The following is a 22,727-nucleotide window of genomic DNA, read 5'->3' on the forward strand; positions in this document are numbered from 1 at the left end:
CATTGTTAGAGTTCATTGAATCTCGTTTTTTACAATGATTTTCCCAGGATTACTAGAAGTAACTATTATCCATGAAATTTAGTGTTAATGTTCGCTGTGTTGATAAAATTCCTCACTGCTTTTTTGAAGTTGAAAAAAATCAGCTTCACGTAACATGTTTACTCTAAATGGAATCGCCAACTTTAACATTCTCTCTCTCTCTCTCTCTCTCTCTCTCTCTCTCTCTCTCTCTCTCACACACACACACACACACACACACACACACACACACACACGCTCGCACACACACAAGACCACTGTTTCTGGCCACTGAGGCTGAAGTGCAACTGTGTGTGAGAGGAACAGCAACCTGGTATGGTTATTATGGGACGGGGGGGGGGGGGTTAAGGAGGAGGAATAGCAGAGTGGGGGTGGGGAAAACTGTAGTGCTGCTGGGGGGAGTGTGCAGAGGGCCGTGGTGTAGGGAAGGTTGCTAGGAGTGGTAGGGAGATTTGATTGCAGATAGATGGTTGGGGGGGGGGGGGGGGGGAGTACAGGAAGGGAAAAGTACTGTTATCCCTTTCTCATTGATTGACCCTTGAGGGTGACATATGGAGTAATATTTAAAAGAAACCGTGCTTTTTTCAGCGAGTGTCAACTGTAAGGAAATGTAAAAAATCAGGCATAATTAGGAGAAAAATTCAGTTGTAGAGTTTAAAGATATAATGTTGATATATTTACGTTTGGATTTTCATTATTTTTTGATTGCTCGTTTCACTGCTCTAATGTCAAACGCTCGATGCTGCTATTGAGCTTACCATTGTAGCTATTGCGATGGAATAGTCACTGGTGCTAAACTTGAACTTTTCTTAGTTAGTTCATAAGTCTTTACTAACGAATACTGTTCATTTTTATTAGTTAAGAGTTTATAAAGCAATTGTGTTAGTAGCAATATTATGAGAAGAACAGTTGCTACACACCATATAGCAGAGATGCTGAGTCACAGATAGGCACAACAAAAAGATTTTCACACTTAAAGCTTTTGGCCAATGGCCTTTGTCAACAACAGATACACACACACACACACACACACACACACGCACACACACACGCGCACACGCACACTGATGCAAATGCAACACTCACACACAACTGCAGTCTCAGGCAACCGAAACCACATTGCGAGCAGCAGCACCAGTGCATGATAGGAGTGGTGACTGGGTGGGGGAAAGGAGAAGGCTGGGGCGGGGAGGGATATAGTATGGTGGGGATGGCTGACAGTGAAGTGCTGAAGGTTGGGTGGCGGGCAGGGGAGAAGTGAGGAGGGGAGAATAGTGGAAAAGGAGAGAAATAAATAAAAAATAAAATAAAGTAAATAAATAAATAAATAATGAAATAATTAAAAAAATTTCTTTATTAGACTGACTACATTTTCCCAGTATCCTGCCAACAAATTGAAGTTTGTCACATGCCTTACCTATGATTGAACCTATGTGATCATTCCATTCCATTTCTACAAATTGTTACACCCATATAATTGAAAAAGTCAACTGATTCCAGTTGTGACTCAGTGATGTTGTAGTCATTTTATGGAGTGCACAATTATACATTTCTGAACATTTAAACTGCCAGTCTTTGAAATGTAATTATGATCCGACTAGATATTTGTGTAGCTTCTTCAGATAGTACTTCACTATATATAACTGCATTGTTTGCAAAAAGTCTGATACAGCTATTAATTTTGTCTGCCATGTCATTCATACTCAGTATGAACAGCAAATGTTCCCTAGGGCATGAATGAAGATACTTCTTCCTCTATTGATGACTGTCCACCCATGACAACATGCTGCATTCTCCCTGCCAAGAAACCCTCAGCCCAGTCACGTATTTTGGGTTGTACCCTATATAACAGCAGTTTTGTTGACTATAGTTAGTGAGGTACTGTCATGATATGTGAAGTTCAGAACTCAAATATCTATGAAACTCTCAAAAATTGTTGAGAAAATAAACTTTGAAGCTCTCCAAGCATCTCTAACACCCTAAAATAAGCGCACATTTTGTCAGGTAGTGTAGCTCTGTGGTAGACTCCTCACTTGCTGCTTAAGAGGCCTAGGTCTCATTCCTGGCTGGTGCATATTTTTGAACAAAGGTGCATCTCCTGTTTACATTTCTGTGAAGTTTAAGTACATAAATATGTAAAAAAAGGTAATGTGTACCCTTTTTTTTATAGAGTACTGCCAGTTAAGAATTAATATTTACAGTGACAACTGGGTTTCCACATGTGGATGCTTTTAGGAATAAGATGACTTGCATCTTTCATCAAATTAATTGAGTGCAAGTTAAATAGCATGTATTGGATGAATTTTGTATTTGCATAATGTAGGTATCCGAACTGAATGAAAAAAAGTAAGAAAAAAGAAAGAAAAAAAACCTCGAATCGGCCATCCTGAAAATACCACATTGCCACTGTGCCCCCACCCCTCCTCTCCCCCACTCCCACACCATTTATACATGTCTTACTCTCCTTAGAAACGTTCATGGAACATACTTTGTTTAAAAACTTGCACCGTCTGGGAACTGATCTGAGTTCCTCTTCATAGCAGGCATGCATTCTACCATTGTGCCCCCTGCTACCTGAAGAACAACATCTTTTTTAGGGCATAAATAGACTCAGAAAACTTCAAAGTCAGTTTTCTCCAGTCGTTTTTAGAGTTGCATTGAGCTGCTTTGGAATTTTGATATTTGAGTTCTGAGTTTCACATACCATAAATGTAAAAAAACTACAAAAATAAGATTGCTGTGTGGTCTCCTTGTGAGTAAAATCTGCTTCAAAATTCAATAAATACTTTGTCCACCTGGTTTCCATGAGCCATAGCTTTTAGAATGTCATAAAAAATGTGCAACTTGGCTTTTTAGAATCCATACTAGTCTTTTTTGGTTGAAATCACATAATATGAGTCACTGTGGTATTAAAATTTAAACTGTTTTTATGATTCAGTTTTAGGCCTGTTAAACAGAGGTTTGAGCTGTGTCTGGTAAGGTTAAGAGTAGATCCTTGTTGGTATGCTTGTTTCATCCTTGAAAGCCTTTGGAAGACTATTTATGTAGGTTAAATGTGATAAATCTAGTACTACTCATTGTGGGACTCTACATATTATGTTTCCACTTTCTGATGTTAGTGCCATTTCTGTGTTGCAGGCTGTCATTGTCACCCACTGCTTTCTGTTATGAATATAAGAATCCATCCACGCAAATTTTCCACATAAAAATTTGCAACCCATGACTGAAGTACTTTGGTAAAGTCACAGAAGATACCAAGAGAATGTTGTACCTTGTTTATCTTCATTTGTAAGGTCTTGGTTGGTTAGTTGATGTGGGGAGGGGTCCTAACAGCGAGGTCATCAGTTCCATCAGAGTAGGGAAAGACGAGGAAGGAAGTCAGCCATGCCCTTTCAAAGGAACCATCCCGGCATTTCCCTGGAGCGATTTAGGGAAATCACGGAAAATCTATATCAGGATGCCTGTACATGGGTTTCAACTGTCGTCCTCCCGAATGCAAGTCCAGTGTGCTAACCAGTGTGCCATCTCACTCGGTTGTAAGGTCTTACATTGCTTTCTCTGTGAAGATTTTTTTTTACAAAAACCAAGTTCAGAAGCAGTTTAAAACGTTCTGTTCAGAAAAGTGAGTCAATATTTTGACACAGGCCACTTTCTCAAAAACTAGGAAGAGTGAAGTGCATCTGTAATTAGAACTGATTTGCTTATCCCCAGTTTTATGTAAAGGTTTTGCTAGAGCATTTTAAGTGTGTTAGGAAGTGCACCCTGAGTTATTAATGATTACAAAGCTAGCTGAAGGAGGTCCCAGAAAACCAGCACAAAATTGTAATACCCTGCTAGAAACCACCACGATAGCTAAAATTCAAAATTGGTAATCATGTGATGTTTTTTGTAATATTCTTAGAAGATCAATGTTTTCGCAAACTGTGGCTTGTCACTTAATTGTATGACCATATTAAAAGAGACAAAATACACTGAAGCACCAAAGAAACTGGCATAGGCATGCGTATTCAAATGCAGAGATATGTAAACAGGCAGAATAAGGCACTGTGGTCAGCAATGCTTATATAAGACAACAAGTGTCTGGCACAGTTGTTAGATTGATTACTGCTGCTGCTGTAGAAGGTTATCAATATTTGAGTGAGTTTGAAAGTGGTCTTACAATTGGTGCACAAGCGTTGGGACACAGCATTTCCGAAATAGCAATGAAGTAGGGATTTTCCCCTACGACTATTTCACAAGCTCACCGTGAATATCAGGAATCTGGCAAAACATCGAATCTTCAATATCACTGCGTCCAGGAAAAAATACTGCAAGAATGGGCCCAATGACAACTGAAGAGAATCATTCAATGTGACGGAAGTGCAGCCTTTCCACAAACTGCTGCAGATTTCAATGCTGGTCCATCAACAAGTGTCAGAGTGCGAACTATTCAACAAAAAATCATCAATACGGGCTTTCAGAGTTGAAGACCCAGTCGTGTATCCTTGATGACTGCACGACACAAAGCTTTATGCCGCACCTGGGCCTGTCAGCACTGACGTTGGACTAATAACTGGAAACATGTTGCCTAGTCAGACAAGTCTCATTTCAAATTGTGTAAATGTGTGGGTATGGACACAATCTGATAAATCCATGAACCCTACATGTCAGCAGGGGACTGATCAAGCTGGTGGAGGCTTTGTAATGATGTGGGGCACATGCAGTTCAAGTGATATGAAACCCCTGATGCGTCTGGATACGACTCTGACAGGTGACATGTACATAAGCATCCTCTCTGTGATCACCTGCATTCATTCATGTCCATTGTGCATTCTGACAGACTTGGGCAATTCCAGCAGGACAATGGGACACCCCATATGCCCAGAATTGCTACAGAGTGGTTCCAGGGACACTCTTCTGAGTGTAAATACTTTCACTAGCCACCAAACTCCCCAGACATGAAAGTTAGTGAACATATCTGGTATGCCTTGCAAATGTGCTGTTCAGAAGAAATCTCCACCCGCTCGTACTCTTATGGATTTATGAATAGCCCTGTAGGATTCATGGTGTCAATTCCCTCCAGCACTACTTCAGTCATTAGTCGAGTCCATGCCATGTCGTGTTGCGGCACTTCTGCATGCTTGCAGGGGCCCTACACTGTATGAGGCAGGTGTACCAGTTTCTTTTGCTCTTCAGTGTAGCTGTCGAGTTTTACCTTGAAGAGGAAAAATACCAGTAATGCTGATAGTTGCATTTAAAGGTGAAAACACTAACTGTAGCTGTTGGAACTATCAGAGCCTTCCCCAGGGAAGAAAAAAGGTTAGAAAGGCCTAGAATGAGAAAGACCCGCCTTTTGTAAGGATGTGAAGAAACAGAAACTTCGATATTTCCTAAAGGTGGTGTGTAAACTGTCAGCATGACTACATTGTGTGTTCCTGATCCACTATTGTGTGGCACAGCAGTTAATTTCAGAAGGCAGTTGCAGTGCAGTGACTACTTCAAACTACATATCTCTACCAGTAATATAGAATAAAGTAGTATAGATCACTAAAGATGGTTCCAAAAAGGATGTGTGTGGGTTGATGATTTTCCAAGGTATCTCCGAACTCTCCTCCTCCACACCTGCCCCCTTGCTGTGACATGATGGCAAGAACCTCATGTACTCCTTCAACCTTTCCTATCTACTTCTTTTTCAGTAATTATTTATAATTTCTTATTTTTCTTTGGATATAGGTTTCTTATGTTTTGTTAATTAATTTTAAAGAAAAGGTTGCAGAGGAGGAGAAAGTAAACAAAGCAACACCCAAAAAAGTGGCCTGCCTTCATGTTGTTGGGGCATGGGCAAAACTGCATCAGACCCTAGACCTAAGAGCCCCATATTCTATCGCAATAGATCTCTCAGATTCTGGGTCTAGCACATTAGCAAAGAGGCCAGGCTGGCAACATAACCTGTCATAACCTGTAAGGTGATACGTTGGAAACAGGCAGCAAGTGAAATAAAAGCGCCCCTATCAACAAATATCGTTAAACTGTATATTGAACTAGACTAATTTGACACTCCTCAGATGGGCACATAAAATACCACTTTAACAAACACATTGTTTGCAGTAAGACACTGGTATTTTCCTGCATTAACATATGACACTGTACTGCTATAAGCATGTGTTGGGCAGTATTTGTTTTGTGGATTGTGTCCAAACATTGCAAAAATGAAACTGAAAGTAGCTGTTGAAATAGTAGAGAAAACATTAAAAACAGACACCCACTATATACACTATCTCCTTTGTTTTTAATAGTTATAAACAAATGTAATAATAATTTGTATCCAGTGATGACAATATTATGAAAAGGACAGATTGCTACTCACCATATAGATGAGATACTGAGCTGCAGACTCCATTATGCGGTGAGCAGCAATGTATCCTTTTCATAATATTCTCATTATTCCACCCTGGATTTTCTGTTGTTTGGTTTTGCCTAATGACTTGTATCCATCTAGACATATTTACTAAATTTCATTTATGTCCAAACAATATTTTAGTAAGCATATCATGTTTCATACTCCATATATCTTCACATTTTTCTGTATTGTTATTAGAAAGTCATCTTTTTTATGGAACTCTATATGTTTGTTGGACGATAGTAAATTAATGTTCTTTGAGATGCATCATGTTGTCGAAGCCGTAGTGTTCTGATTTACAAGAAGTTTTTTCAATTGTAACTTTATTTACTCTGTAGCTCTGTCCTGTGGAGTAGTAGCCTCAAAAATAGACCTAGTGGAAACATTGCCATAAGAATCCACTCTGATCAGAGCACTAGATATAATATTACAGTTAGCTATACAAGTATCTTCTTAGCAAATGGTTTCAAATTCTGCTATGTTGCATATATGACTGTGTAAGAGGTGATAACATCAACCGAACAACTGTGCACGTTTGACTGAATATTTTTGTTATAGATACTTTTATGTGACAAGAATTTTGTTTTTCATTGGTGTATACTGTAACTGCATTCCTTTTTTAATAAACAGAAAATGCTGTGTATGAAAGTCAGATATGCAAGTTGAAACAAAGTAATGAAGAACTGAAGGCAGAGAATGTTGAGCTGAAACGTCGGATGGCTGCACTGGAAAAAATTGCAGAGGAAAATTGCTCATTAAGACAAGCAGTGGAAGACTGTCAAGTAAGTCAAAATTAATGCCATAAATATTAATAGGAACAGGATTAAGCACAAAAAATTTGTATCTTGAGAACACCAATAAAATTAGTGACATGTAAGAAATATAACGAGAGTGAAAATCGCAGTCATCTATTTCTGTTACTTTTGTTACTTGTACGAATCTCCTCAAATCTGGAATGCATGAGGTAGGTATATTTATTGTAGAATGAGTTTCTCAGATGTATACGATAGAGAACATTTTTAACTGACAGTAAAATTGCTCCTGTATTAAAACAAAGATTTAAAAAAATCTTGAAGGTAGTTGCATAAAAGCTTGAAATTTGAAATATTGTTGTCTAATAACATAATAATAACGTCTGTTGAACTTGTAACAGAGAGAGATAGAGCAGACTGAACGAGAGGACATAGTAGTGAAGCTTGGAGTTCTTGCATTCAATTGATTAAGGCAAATGTCAGGATGGCCACAGATTTCCTTCTTAAAGCTTGTTTTGTCCAGGTTTCAAAAGACTGTCTATTAAAGGCTAAAATTATCTTATACTACTTCCAAAGATGCATAATTTGTAAGCAGTCGCCATAATTCAATGACTGATCATTAGGAAAACTTAGCAATGTCTTATTTTTCTTAGAGTCTCAGACTTTACCTTTAAAATATGTTGCTAAGTTTATTAACTTGAAAAACAAATGTTATATAAAAAATGGGAATCAGAGAAGTACACCATTCCAGAATAGCATATGCTTCATAATGAGAAAGATTGTGAATAAAATCCCAAAATCATTGGCCTACATTAATGGGAAGAGAATTGTGTAATATTGTAATTTATTTAAAAAAGAAAAAACAAACGCTAGAACAAAACTAGGAGACCTGATTTGTTGCTAAGATTATGGTACAGTAGTTAAAGGAGATAACATGTCAAGGAAATGCTTGTAAGCAATTAATTTGAGATAATTACATTGTGCAAAGAACATAGTAAAATTACAGGTTGCTGCACGTTGGGGTCGGTCATCTGCACTTTTGTTAACACTATCTTTGTTGTTCAATCCACCTACCTCGATAGGCTTCTTGCCGATGTCCCTTCACTCTGTGATAGCAGATACATGTTGGGCAGTCTAAAGCAGTGTTGAGGAAACCACTTCCTAATACCTACCACAAAGAGGCCGCATAACTCTAGTTGAAAGTCAGTTCCTGAAAGTCAATGATTTTAAAAAAAAAAAAAAAAAAAAAAAAAAAAAAAAAAAAAAAAAACAAGACATTCATGATCTTCATTCTACTTGTAGAAAAGTGTTTAAAATTAGATTAACTCTGCTTTTTATTCATACTGAAACACATGAAATGCCTATCGAGTTTGAATGATATCATTTTACCATATTTAATACAAAGTTCTGTCTGTATAACAAAAATTTTAGTAAGTCCGAGCCGATTAATTTTCACCTTCTACCAGTCACAGACCCACAACTATTCATGAGTTAAACATTCAGTCATTTCAGTGGTATTTCTCGTAAGAGGTACTCGCCAAAATATTCTGAACAGAGCACGAAACATACCACGCAGAGTTGTTATTATGACCAGAAAGTTCACATGCTCATATCTCTCAAACTATTTAGTTTAGAAACACCAAACTTTCATTAAAATGTTCATAACTCCGGTCGCTTCAGTCATGATATGTTTGAACCAAAATTAGCTCACTATTTTCTCATCTTACAGAGTATTTTTAAGAAGCGATCTGACATCGTGTTATCCATAGACCGGCTAGCAAGCAACTCCTCTCGAGGTAGTCTCCTATGTGTCACTTCACTATTCATGCAGGAACAGCTTAATTCTGATTGGCTGTTGATCTAAACAACCAGTCAGAATGTTCCTTTTCACATCATTCTCACGGCAAATCTTGCCTTATCCAATCACTAATTTGATGGTAATTAATGTCAGCAAAACTTCAAATTCTTGTATTTTGTTTAATCAAAATAAACGAAGTGCAAAATATTCTTCAAATTGATAAAAAAAATTTATTCCACCTCTAACTTCCATTCTGCGTACTTTTATACAAAATTAAGTGCACACCAACTTACGTCACCTGAATCGTGGTTGCAACATAACTTTCCCACAGTTCGTTTGTGCAAGGTTTTACGTAAAATGAAATATTAAATTTTAAAGTTTGTCCCACATACACTCCTAACCATTCTCACACACTCACATGGCAAAATATAATTAAATAATAATTTTGACCAATTTTTGTATTACGTAATGCGCAGTGACTAAAGTTTTCTAAAGAAAATTCTGATTAATTGATTTTTATGAACCGATAATTTTGGAATGGCTTCAAATGATAGTGAAAGTCAATCTGTTATTCTTCCTAACTTGGTTTTAAAAAACAAGCGTGGGTTTTAGGAGTTTTAGTTAATACTCTTTTATCTCCAGAATCGTAATAAATAAACATCTGAAATTTTGACAGCATCATTCCATTAATAACAAAAGACTGTGTACCAAATTTGAGCAAAATTGGATAATAACTAATATGGATTATTTAGATTCATAGATGGAAAAAAATATAGCCATCCTGCAGCCACTTTACTAGATGGCAGCATGTCTTACTGCAACAAATGTCATCTCGTAATAACTTGCTGTGTTACAAGGTGTAATTATTTATGGGTCTTTGTATAGTTGTAAATTTTGAATTACAAGCATCACACTGCTTATCCTGTGACTGATGAATGTGTGAGTGATACTATTACATGATGGTCATGCAGAAAGTGAAGAAAGTTTTTTTTTATTTAGAATTTTTCATTTGATATAGCTAGACAAAATAGTATCTTACATACAATTTGATACCTAAAGTTATTACTTCTCTCCTTTCCTGCTACATCACTCCCCTCCCCACCTCTCCCCTCCCACTCTCCACCCCAACCTCTTCCTTACACCCACCCAGTAGCCATTCCCATCATGCACTGGTGCTGCTGCTCTCAGTATGGTTTCAGTTGCCTGAGACTGTAGTCACGTGTGTGTGTGTGTGTGTGTGTGTGTGTGTGTGTGTGTGTGTGCGCGCACGCGCGCGCTCTTGTGTGTGCGTGTTCTATTGTTGACAAAGGCCTTAATGGCTGAAAGTTTATTTGTGACAGTCTTTTTGTTGCGCCTATCTGCGACTCAGCATCTCCACCATATGGTGAGGAGCAACTTTCCTTTCATAATATTGTCAAATTTGATAGTTTATCTACTTTTCTATGTAGTCACCATTCAAATATAGGCTGTTGTACTGTTCTACCAGTTTTTCTATGCTTTCTGCATACATAATTGCAAGTTATTGACCCACTCATTAAAGGCTTCTTTAATTCATCATCATTTATGTAGCAGTGTCCGATCAAAACGTCTTTCAATTTGGGGAATTGGTCATAATCACTTGGGGCTAAGTCTTGATTGTATAGTGGATGTTGAAACATTTCTCACTGAAGCAAGTGCTGTGTCACTCCCAGTGCATGTCAACTGCACTTACATGAAGGAGAGAGACTCCACTGGTTAGCATTCCACACCACACCACATTCCAATGGTGCAGTGAAGTCATTGAAGTTTCTGACAGTAGGCTAGTGCATTTATGGTCTCACACCTAGAAATTCTTTTGCTTTTTTTGGTTCCATTAGGGATTGTGAATCATGCTATTCCGTTGGTTGGTTCTTTGTTTCTGGTGTGAAATGTGATATCCAAGTCTCATTACCTGTGACAACATGTTTCAAAAATTCATCACCATTCTTTTCCTCGAGTGATGAATACTTATAGCTCCATTAGCTACATGAAAGCACAGCTTCCAATTTGTAGCATCATTCTCAGAATGGAACATAGCTGTCCGGCCCAGAGGCAAGTGCAGGAAATAAGTAGCTGTAGCCATCCAGTCTGACATGTTGAAACCTACCCTGAAATATTTCACGCAGGAAAGAAATGGTCTATCAAAACTTAAGCTGCTAAGGCACACTCTAAGTATTTTAAAAAAGTTGAAAATTGCCAAATTTGTAGTTCACCAAGTGTCTGGGAAATATACATCCCTGCCTTAGTTGTAGCAGTCTGTGTGTGAGCAATACAGCAGGTACACACACTTGATTGACGGCGCATCAGTAAATGAATAATACAGCACAATGTAATAGTAATTTATAAAGTAAAATCCAGATCCATTGATAGTTTCACTGGCAAAGTTGTTCACAGTTACTGTTCACTCTAATTTGCAACTTATTCAATACCTCATGCACACATGACTGCCAATTCCAGCATCTCGGGCTGGAATTCAGTTGTCACGAGCCTACACCCAGAATCTATTTCCCTCCTCACTCCTGTGACACACCACACACCAACATTGTACATGCTCCCCAAAATCCACAAACCCAATAATCCTTTACTTGCCATTGTGGCTGATTATTGTGCCCCACTGAAAGAATTTCAGCCGTAATTGACCAACACCTCCAGCTAATTGCCTGTAATCTAGCTAGCCTTGACAAAGACACCAACAATTTCTTTCACTGTCTTTTCGCCATCGCCACCTCTTTAACTCCTGGATCCCCACTCTTCACTGTTGATGCCACCACCCTATACACCAACATCCTTCATGCCCAAGGTCTTACTGTTATTAAACATTACCTTTCCCAGTGTCCTTCAGACTCCAGACCCAATACCTCATTCCTCATACACCTTATGAACTTTATCCCAACACCCAACTACTCTTCCTTTCTACATCTACATCTACATGACTACTCTGCAATTCACATTTAAGTGCTTGGCAGAGGGTTCATCGAACCACAATCATACTATCTCTCTACTATTCCACTCCCGAACAGCGAGCGGGAAAAATGAACACCTAAACCTTTCTGTTCGAGCTCTGATTTCTCTTATTTTATTTTGATGATCATTCCTACCTATGTAGGTTGGGCTCAACAAAATATTTTCGCATTCGAAAGAGAAAGTTGGTGACTGAAATTTCGTAAAAAGGTCTCGCCGCGACGAAAAACGTCTATGCTGTAATGACTTCCATCCCAACTCGTGTATCATATCTGCCACACTCTCTCCCCTATAACGTGGTAATACAAAACGAGCTGCCCTTTTTTGCACCCTTTCGATGTCCTCCGTCAATCCCACCTGGTAAGGATCCCACACCGCGCAGCAATATTCTAACAGAGGACGAACGAGTGTAGTGTAAGCTGTCTCTTTAGTGGACTTGTTGCATCTTCTAAGTGTCCTGCCAATGAAACGCAACCTTTGGTTCGCCTTCCCGACAATATTATCTATGTGGTCCTTCCAACTGAAGTTTTTCGTAATTTTGACGCCCAGGTACTTAGTTGAATTGACAGCCTTGAGAATTGTACTATTTATCGAGTAATCGAATTCCAATGGATTTCTTTTGGAACTCATGTGAATCATCTCACACTTTTCGTTATTTAGCGTCAACTGCCACCTGACACACCATACAGCAATCTTTTCTAAATCGCTTTGCAACTGATACTGGTCTTCGGATGACCTTACTAGACGGTAAATTACAGCATCATCTGCGAACAGTCTAAGAGAACTGCTCAGATTGTCACCCAGGTCATTTATATAGATCAGGAACAGTAGAGGTCCCAGGACGCTTCCCTGGGGAACACCTGATATCACTTCAGTTTTACTCGATGATTTGCCGTCTATTACTACGAACTGCGACCTTCCTGACAGGAAATCACGAATCCAGTCGCACAACTGAGACGATACCCCATAGCTCCGCAGCTTGATTAGAAGTCGCTTGTGAGGAACGGTGTCAAAAGCTTTCCGGAAATCTAGAAATACGGAATCAACTTGAGATCCCCTGTCGATAGCGGCCATTACTTCGTGGGAATAAAGAGCTAGCTGCGTTGCACAAGAGCGATGTTTTCTGAAGCCATGCTGATTACGTGTCAATAGATCGTTCCCTTCGAGGTGATTCATAATGTTTGAATACAGTATATGCTCCAAAACCCTACTACAAACCGACGTCAATGATATAGGTCTGTAGTTAAATGGATTACTCCTACTACCCTTCTTGAACACTGGTGCGACCTGCGCAATTTTCCAATCTGTAGGTACAGATCTATCGGTGAGCGAGCGGGTGTATATGAGTGCTAAGTAGGGAGCTATAGTATCAGCGTAATCTGAAAGGAACCTAATCGGTATACAATCTGGACCTGAAGACTTGCCCGTATCAAGCGATTTGAGTTGCTTCGCAACCCCTAAGGTATCTACTTCTAAGAAACTCATGCTAGCAGATGTTCGTGTTTCAAATTCTGGAATATTCCATTCGTCTTCCCTGGTGAAAGAATTTCGGAAAACTGCGTTCAATAACTCCGCTTTAGCGGCACAGTCGTCGATAACAGTACCATCGGCACTGCGCAGCGAAGGTATTGACTGCGTCTTGCCGCTTGTGTACTTTACATACGACCAGAATTTCTTTGGATTTTCTACCAAATTTCGAGACAATGTTTCGTTGTGGAACCTATTAAAGGCATCTCGCATCGAAGTACGTGCCAAATTTCGCGCGTCTGTAAATTTTAGCCCATCTTCAGGATTTCGCGTTCTTCTGAACTTCGCATGCTTTTTCCGTTGCCTCTGCAACAGCGTTCGGACCTTTTTTGTGTACCACGGGGGATCCGTTCCATCTCTTACCAATTTATGAGGTATGAATATCTCAATTGCTGTTGCTACTATATCTTTGAATTTGAGCCACATCTCGTCTACATTCGCATAGTCAGTTCGGAAGGAATGGAAATTGTCTTTTAGGAAGGCTTCTAGTGGCACTTTATCCGCTTTTTTAAATAAAATTATTTTGCGTTTGTTTCTGATGGATTTGGAACAAATGGTATTGAGCCTAGCTACAATGACCTTGTGATCACTAATCCCTGTATCAGTCATGATGCTCTCTATCAGCTCTGGATTATTTGTGGCCAAGAGGTCAAGTGTGTTTTCGCAACCATTTACAATTCGCGTGGGTTCGTGGACTAACTGCTCGAAATAATTTTCGGAGAATGCATTTAGGACAATCTCGGAAGACGTTTTCTGCCTACCACCGGTTTTGAACAAGTATTTTTGCCAACATACCGAGGGTAGGTTGAAGTCCCCACCAACTATAACCGTATGAGTGGGGTATTTATTTGTTACGAGACTCAAACTTTCTCTGAACTGTTCCGCAACTGTATCATCGGAGTCTGGGGGTCGGTAGAAGGAGCCAATTATTAACTTAATTCGGCTGTTAAGTATAACCTCCACCCACACCAATTCGCACAGAGTATCTACTTCGACTTCACTACAAGATAAACCACTACTGACAGACACAAACACTCCACCACCAATTCTACCTAATCTATCTTTCCTGAACACCGTCTGAGACTTCGTAAAAATTTCTGCAGAACTTATTTCAGGCTTTAGCCAGCTTTCTGTACCTATAACGATATCAGCTTCTGTGCTTTCTATTAGCGCTTGAAGCTCAGGGACTTTTCCAGCGCAACTACAACAATTTACAACTATAATTCCGACTGTTCCTTGATCCAAGCACGTCCTGTAATTGCCAAGCACCCTTTGACATTGCAGCCCATCCCGCACTTTCCCGAGGCCTTCTAACCTAAAAAACCGCCCAGTCCACGCCACACAGCCTCCGCTACCCATGTAGCCGCCAGCTGAGTGTAGTGAACTCCTGACCTATTCAGCGGAACCCGAAACCCCACCACCCTATGGCGAAAGTCAAGGAATCTGCAGCCAATACGGTCGCAAAACCGTCTGAGCCTCTGATTCAGACCCTCCATTCGGCTCTGCACCAAAGGTCCGCAGTCGGTTCTGTCAACGATGCTGCAGATGGTGAGCTCTGCCTTCATCTCGTAAGCAAGACCGGCAGCCTTCACCAAATCAGATAGCCGCTGGAATCCAGAGAGAATTTCCTCAGATCCAAAGCGACACACGTCATTAGTGCCGACATGTGCCACCACCTGCAGCTGGCTGCACCCTGTGCTCTTCATGGCATCCGGAAGGACCCTTTCCACATCAGGAATGACTCCTCCCGGAATGCACACGGAGTGCACACTGGATTTCTTCCCCTCCTTAGCCGCCGTATCCCTAAGGGGCCCCATTACGCGCCTAACATTGGAGCTCCCAACTACCAGTAAGCCCACCCTCTGCGATTGCCCGGACCTTGAAGGCTGAGAATGATCCTCTGAAACAGGGCAGGCAGCTGCATCTGGCTCAGCCAGAGACAGTGCCTGAAACCGGTTTGTCAGACGCACCGGGGAGGCTTTCTGATCAGCCTCCAGGGACGCCTTTCGCTGCCTGCCACGCTTTGGAACGACCTCCCAATCAACCACAGGCGAGGGCTCAGCCCCACTGCGGGTAGCAACCGGGGCAACCACAGCGGCAGACCGATCTGGGGACAGACGGGACGAGGTTGACATCCCCATGATACCCGAGTCCGGCTCCCCACAGTGGTGCCCATTGGCAACAGCCTCAAGCTGCGCGACTGAAGTCAGCGCCGATTGCAGCTGTGAGCGAAGGGATGCCAAGTCAGTCCTCATCCGAACACAGCAATCGCAGTCCCTGTCCATTCTAATCGATGTTTAACAACAGTTACCGAAACACGAGTCCGTGCCTAGATAACGCAAGCGGAACACGCAAAGAATGTATCAACTAACCTGTACAAATGCCTAACGACTGCGCTACAATCTGCTGAATTTACGATTAGAGTAACTAAAACTCGAAATTGCACCTCCTATCCGATACTCACATGCAATTTAAATAAGAATCTACGAAGTAAACACTAAAGCGCGATGCTACAACTGTCAAATACTATAATACGCCCGAAATATATGAATTAAACAATGCAAGTGCCCAAAAACAAGCAAAGAAATTAATTAAACTATCCAACAAATAAGTAAGCTAGGGTTATACGACTTGCTGCTGCAGCTGCTTATCCAACGGCGGCAGGGAGCACAATGACTGTGACCAACCGACACTGGCTGTTCAAAACAAAAACAGAAGACAGACGACTACGCGAATTTACACTATTCAGGTACTAAGGCGCGATGCTACAACCCTCAAATACTATAATACGCCCGAAATATATGAATTAAACAATGCAAGTACCCAAAAACACGCAAAGAAATTAATTAAACTATCCAACAAATAAGTAAGCTAGGGTTATACGACTTGCTGCTGCAGCTGCTTATCCAACGGCGGCAGGGAAAGCCTATAAACAAATATGTGGCACAGCCATGGATACCCACAGACAACCTCTTATGCCAACCTTTTTATGGGCCATGTAGAGGAGACCTTCGTAGCCTCCAAAAACACCACACATCTTGTCTGGTTCAGGTTCACTGATGATGTTGTCGTAATCTGGACACAGAGGCAAGACACCCTATTTGCATTCCTTCACAGCCTCAACACCTTCTCTCCTACCCGCTTGACATGGTCCTCCTCAACCCAGCCTTCCTAGATGTTGACCTCCTCCCCTCTGGTGGCCCCATCCGCACCTCTATCAACATTAAACCCAACTACCACCAACTTTACCTGTATTTTGACTACTGTCTTCCCTTTCACACCACAAAATCCCTCCTATGCAGTCTGGCAGTCAGGGACGGCATTATCTCCAGTGACAAGAGTTTCCTTGCTCAGTATACTCAGGGTCTCACCAAGGCCCTCACAGGCCAGTGCTACCCACAGACTTAGTCTGCAAACAGATCTCCCATGCAATTCCCCCGCCCCCCAATCCTCTTCCCACCACGCCCAAGAACCATCCACAAAGGAGTATCCTCTTTGTGATCCACCACCACCACCCTCTCAGATTGGAACAACTGAACCACTGTCTTCGCCAAGGTTTTTATTATCTATGACCATGCCCTGAAGTGAGAACATCCTACCCAATGTCCTTCCTACCCCTCCTAAAGTGGTGTGCCATTGCCCACACCAAATCCCAGCCCCTTGCCACAAGGATCATATGTACCTGTGGAAGACACAGGTGCAAGACCTGCCCAGTCCACCCACCCAGTACTTCCTATGCCCGTCCTGTCACTGGTTTATCCTATCCCATCAGGGGCCAGGCCACGCCAACCTGCTGTCCCCCAGAATGAATGGCTACAGTTGGCAAAGAGCAAAATTGACCACACTGGCACAACATGCAGCTGAACATAACATACTTGATTTCAATGTCTGGTTCACTACCTGAGCGATCTGGATCCTTCCCTCCACCACCAGCTTTTCTGACCCACTCCAATAATTATCCTGGCCTCAACCTATGGCAACATAATGTCCCCAAATCTCCACCCAACAGTTTCCACCCCCTCTGTCCTATCATCTTTTCCCCATTCTCATCTCCCACCCTGTTTATTTGTCACCATTTGCCAATGCTCACGCCCATCTTTTCCCGCTCCTCCACTGGACAACGTTTGTCTCTCTCCCCACCTACTATCCCTTCCCCTTTTCCACCACCTCTAGACTGCTGTTTGCATCCCACTTGATAGTCGCATTCCGGCCCAAGATGCTGGAGTTGGCAGTCATGAGTGAATGAGGTGTGCTTGCTTGTGTGTTTGAATGGTGTGTGTTTCTCTTTTGCTGAGGAAGGCTGTGGCTGAACACTTTTATTTGTACCTGTCCACAACTTAGCATGTCTTTTTTACTGTAAGTAGCAATCTGTATTTTCCTGCCCTGTCGATATTCCTACCTGGAGTTTCCATTGTTTGATTTCAACTTATTCAATATCCATAATAATTAGCAGATGCCTTTCTGGTATCACTGAATGTTAACACTGGAGGTAAAACAGTTAATTTTCTTTGCATTTTCTTCATATATGCTTGTGTAACACCATCTCTCTTTGTGCGGTTCCAGAGTTTTCTCAGTAATGGGGTATACAATTAATGTTTTGTGTAAGAACGTAGGCTTCCACGGCCGGTGTCATAGTGATAAAAATTCTTCTGGATATTATTCCACGTCATTGCTAAAAACTAACGATATTCATTATTGTTAGTTTTAGCAATGACGCGGCATAATACCCAGATGAATTTTAATCACTATAATGTTTTGTACTTTGTAATTGTTGTGACTCGCTGATCTTTCAAAGTGCTGCCGCGCAGTTACGCGCGTCCTCTACATGCGGTGCTGTCTGCCAGCCATGCAGCAGCAGTGCCACCTAAGCGGCGAGCCAGCCTGCCAGCGGCCGCAAGACTCAGACTCAGTTATGATTTGACTGTTAAAGTGTACACATGTCTTACTCTGTTTACTTGATCTGTGACTTTCAAGTATTGTGTCTTCCTTGTAATATATTTGTTCAACTTCAAGTTATAACAGTAGTGATAAAATTTGAAGACTGGTATGCAGTCAAAATCGATTTGTTGGTCTTTGCTATCACATCTGCAGTAAAAAACCCATATGCAAGACACAGGTAATCTGCTAACAGACTGCATGTGGCATGTATGTGGGAAGTTTTTAGACCTGAGAAATGGCCTCCCACTATAGTATATAGTACCACTGAGAATTTTCCATCAGTTCTCACAAGGAAAGCAGGGGGGGGGGGGAGGGGGGGGGAAGAAAGGCGTCGCCTTTACTAATTACAGACAAGAACGCATAACCTTACAGGTTAGAGAGAGGAAATGTAAACCTGCCATTGAAACTGTATGCAATCAGGATAAGTGTACAGAATTTGTCCTTATTATTAACTGTAGCAACACCCACAGAGAGCTTGAAATTAGGAGTAAAATCTCCAAATCTGGATGTAATATTTATAAAACATATTGGAGGTGATAAATTGTGCTGACATGTTAATTCCTATGAAAAGATCAGTTGTTCAGTAAGTAGTGTAATAAGTACCAGTCCAGAATTTAAAAAAGTCAGGGTTAAGACTGGTCGCCAATCAAGTATTAAAAAAGCTGCACGAGTTTTGAGAAAACTTGGAGAATCTAGTAGATGGTGTAGCTGGAAGTTTAGCTGTCACTCCTGGCTACAAATATTTGTATTGAGGCCTTTAAATATAATGCTGTTTCTGTAGGTCTCTATAAACCATTACAGTGGGTTCGCTTTGTAGTGAAGCATTCGAGATAAAACAACATGGGTGAAAGGAGCTGAAGAAATTCTCCAGGTATCTAAATGACATTCACTGCAGCATAACCTTTATGTTTGATATAGAGAGTGATTAATACATAAGCTGATAGCTGAGAGCTGATAGTATCAGTAATGCTTAACAAGAACAAGGAACTCAAGGTTTTAGTGACAGCACTTGTTGGTCAATGGATACTGCATGATTTCATTCAGCAGAGCTCTATAGTTTATGTTCGCTTTGAAGAAAATGGGAAAGGCAGCACTTCCAGAGAGCATTTATTACAATTCTCCTAGGAAACAAAAAAAATGCTAATGTAACAACAGAACAAGTATGTAACTGAATCAAAGGCTCTTTGAGGCTTATTGACATAATGAACAGGGTACACAAGTCTTATTGTGGTTGTATTTAGTGGTTTCCTGTGATAAAAAGAGTTTTGAGAAACATATTACTGATTCAAAAAACACATTTCTTGTAGATTGTGCTGAGAAATAAACTTAATATTAATTGAATAGGCAAAAATAGTGGAAAATGAAAGTAAACTTGTCCATATCTTTCTTTTCTTATGGCCTGTAAACTGATTGTCTGAACCATTCAGCAGTATGGAAGAGGGGGGCGGTGGGGGCAGGTGACGATCTAACATGTAATCTGTGCCACTGTGAAACTTTTCATATTTCACATTCATGCAACACTGTCATAGTTGAAAGTTGTTTTAACCACAGTCAAAAACCCTGTTATCATTCTTGACAGCAAGCCTCTGGATTTGTAGTTTACTCTTTTTCTTGCAGCCACCAAACCACTTAAACCAGGAATATAATCAGAACCAAAATTGGAATCAGAGGATGCACAATTGTTTTGTCAAAATTGAAGTCAGAGGTGGAAGTGTTATTCACATAATTATGAATAGTGAAAGTTCTATATAACATAGCCATTTTATTTATTTACAAAACAAAATTTGTTATATTGAGTTAATTATATAATTAATGATCACAGCATGCAATTGAAACATGTATATTGAAAACAGAAAAAAATGTACATCCCCTCAACCGATAGTTTGGCTTTAAGAGTTGATATGCAAGACAACAGAATTGAATGAGAGGCTGCTACTTTCACAAATCAACTTCTCAATTTCTTTTGCAAGTTGTGGCATTATCACAATGAAGAGAAACATTGATCCAGTGAATGTTGATTTTAACCCCCACCCCTCCCACCCTCCTCTCTCTCTCTCTCTCTCTCTCTCTCTCTCTCTCTCTCTCTCTCTCTCTCTGTCTGTGTGTGTGTGTGCGCGCACGCTCGCGTGCGTGTGTGCTAATGCCAGGTCTTGAATGCAAACATACATAAATTTATTATTGATATCTGTCGGTAACAATAATCTTTATATCTGTAGACTACGTAACTAAATAAGGTAACACACCAGACAGTGCTGATGTACATGGAAATTGCCATCTGAATTTCCTATGTGCTGGCTACTGACAACTGTGTGTAGATAAGAGTTAGGTCAAGTTCTGTAATGGGCTGTAGAAGATCCTTAGCACTGCCGAGCACAGGTGGTACTTGCTGTACTGATGCTGGCAACAAGTGTGGTGTGGCAGTTAGTGATGACCACCAGAAGTGACGACAGTCTAGTAATGTCTGATGACAACATCTGTATAATGTTTTATATCACAATTATATAGTAAGTCAATGACAATGTACAAGGGTCTCTTATTGGGGAAGCAGTCACCATTGCTTCCTTTATTCGTTTTTTGAATGCATAGACAAGCTACTCAGTTCCTGTTTGAGTAGTAGATTCTTCCGCTTCTGGCTACAGGAATGTGGCTGTTGGCGGTGCAAGCAGCTAGATCCATAGATACAGACTGCCAGAATAATAGGTGAGAAAGATGACATATGATCTTCTGGGTATATTCAAGAAAACAAAATTTTGACAGAGAATTTTTGGTCAGATCGCTACACTAGTAAGGACCAGTTGTACAATTCCTGGCTAGCAGCCGCTCAAGTTCTATTCTGGAAGTAACGCGGAGAATGTGTTGTACGAACATGTAAAAAAGCCTAACCGGAGAAGAACTGCCGGATAACTAAACCAGTGATTGTGGCAGTTATAGCTACAGAATTGGTGATGACAAGATTTTTGTTAGAATGAGGAATGAGAAGAAATGAGGACATCACACAAGTTATGCAAGAATAAGGCGATTCCAAATTTATGTAAAATTTTCGTAATACTTTTCGATCTTGTGCTTGAGAAACTGGTGCGTATTAATGAAATGTGAAACTGTTTCCTACCATAAAGCTTTTTGCTTGTAGTAGGCCTAATTGGCATTTGATATTGGTACTTCGTGAATTATATTCTGTCGTGTTATAAAAATGACCATCTGTGCGAAAACAGTCTCGTTTATTTGGTGTGTGTTACAAAACTGCTGCAATATTAGAAAGGCCTATTTTGTTTTATCTAGGAGACACTGACAAAATAGAAGTAATCACATCGAGAAACCACACCAGTCTTGGATATTATTTGTGTTAACAGCTTTTTCAGTATTAGATAACGACATTTCGATTGTTCATGTAGCAGAACGGTTGACGAACTTTGATGAGGTAATAAATTCTTTCGCAGAAAGGGAGGCACTCCATGTAAAGCTGTAGTACGATTAGAGAGAAAAAAAATGGTAGGTGTTAAGGATTGAAAAAATGAGTACTTTCTTGCTTGTCTCCTGTCTTTATCGATTTTATGTATCCTATATTTAATTTTATGTACAGAAAACAGCAAATTTTAGCTAGTAGGGAATAAAGGGTGCAAATTTTCTGAAGAGTTCTTATTCTCCCGATTGAAAAAAAATCCATCCGCTATTAATTCCATTTCTTTGGGGCAGGCTGTCAAACCGACCGACTGGGAGCAGGAGAGGTACCACAGGGCATTTAAATTTCCACTATCGTGAATATAGTTTGGTGGCATCCGTTACAAAATATAAACGTTCCAATTACACAGAGCGAAATAGTCGTGCGATAGAAGAATGCTGTATGAAGAGGCGTGGCACTGCACTTTGGCGCACTTAAGACCAAATAACGTCTTACATTTCCTCGAACACGTATGTTTTATGTTTCAGACGTCTCAGAAAGATGTGTGCAACGAAAAAATGGTTCAAATGTCTCTGAGCACTATGGGACTTAACATCTGAGGTCAGCAGTCCCCTAGACTTAGAACTACTTAAACCTAACTAACCTAAGAACATCACATACATCCATCCCTGAGGTAGGATTTGAACCTGTGACCGTAGCAGCAGTGTGGTTCCAGACTGAAGTGCCTAGAGCCGCGCGGCCACAATGGCCGGCTTGTGCGCAACAAGATGAACAAATTTTAGAAAATTCGATTTTTTTTGTTTTGTTTTTTAGTATTGGCCCAGTTAGCAAATATTGTAGATCCGGGGCTGATGTGCAGAGCAGTCTGCATTGTAGTGGGTAGTCTCCACATAACCCGTGTTTACATTTAGTGAT

The 22,727-nt window shown here is 40.5% G+C and overlaps 1 protein-coding gene across 2 annotated transcripts in view; it reads left to right on the forward strand.

Annotated features, from left to right (window-relative positions):
* Positions 1-22,727, forward strand: part of LOC126281773 (UHRF1-binding protein 1-like) — a 360,711-nt gene that overhangs the window by 322,865 nt on the left and 15,119 nt on the right. For both annotated transcript variants that reach the window (XM_049980977.1, XM_049980978.1), the window contains one exon: positions 7,049-7,200. In XM_049980977.1, the coding sequence (XP_049836934.1) occupies positions 7,049-7,200 (152 nt within the window). The remainder of the gene's footprint in view (positions 1-7,048; positions 7,201-22,727) is intronic.

This window comes from Schistocerca gregaria, chromosome 7, assembly GCF_023897955.1.
Source record: "Schistocerca gregaria isolate iqSchGreg1 chromosome 7, iqSchGreg1.2, whole genome shotgun sequence".
NCBI classification, from domain to species: Eukaryota; Metazoa; Arthropoda; class Insecta; order Orthoptera; family Acrididae; genus Schistocerca; species Schistocerca gregaria.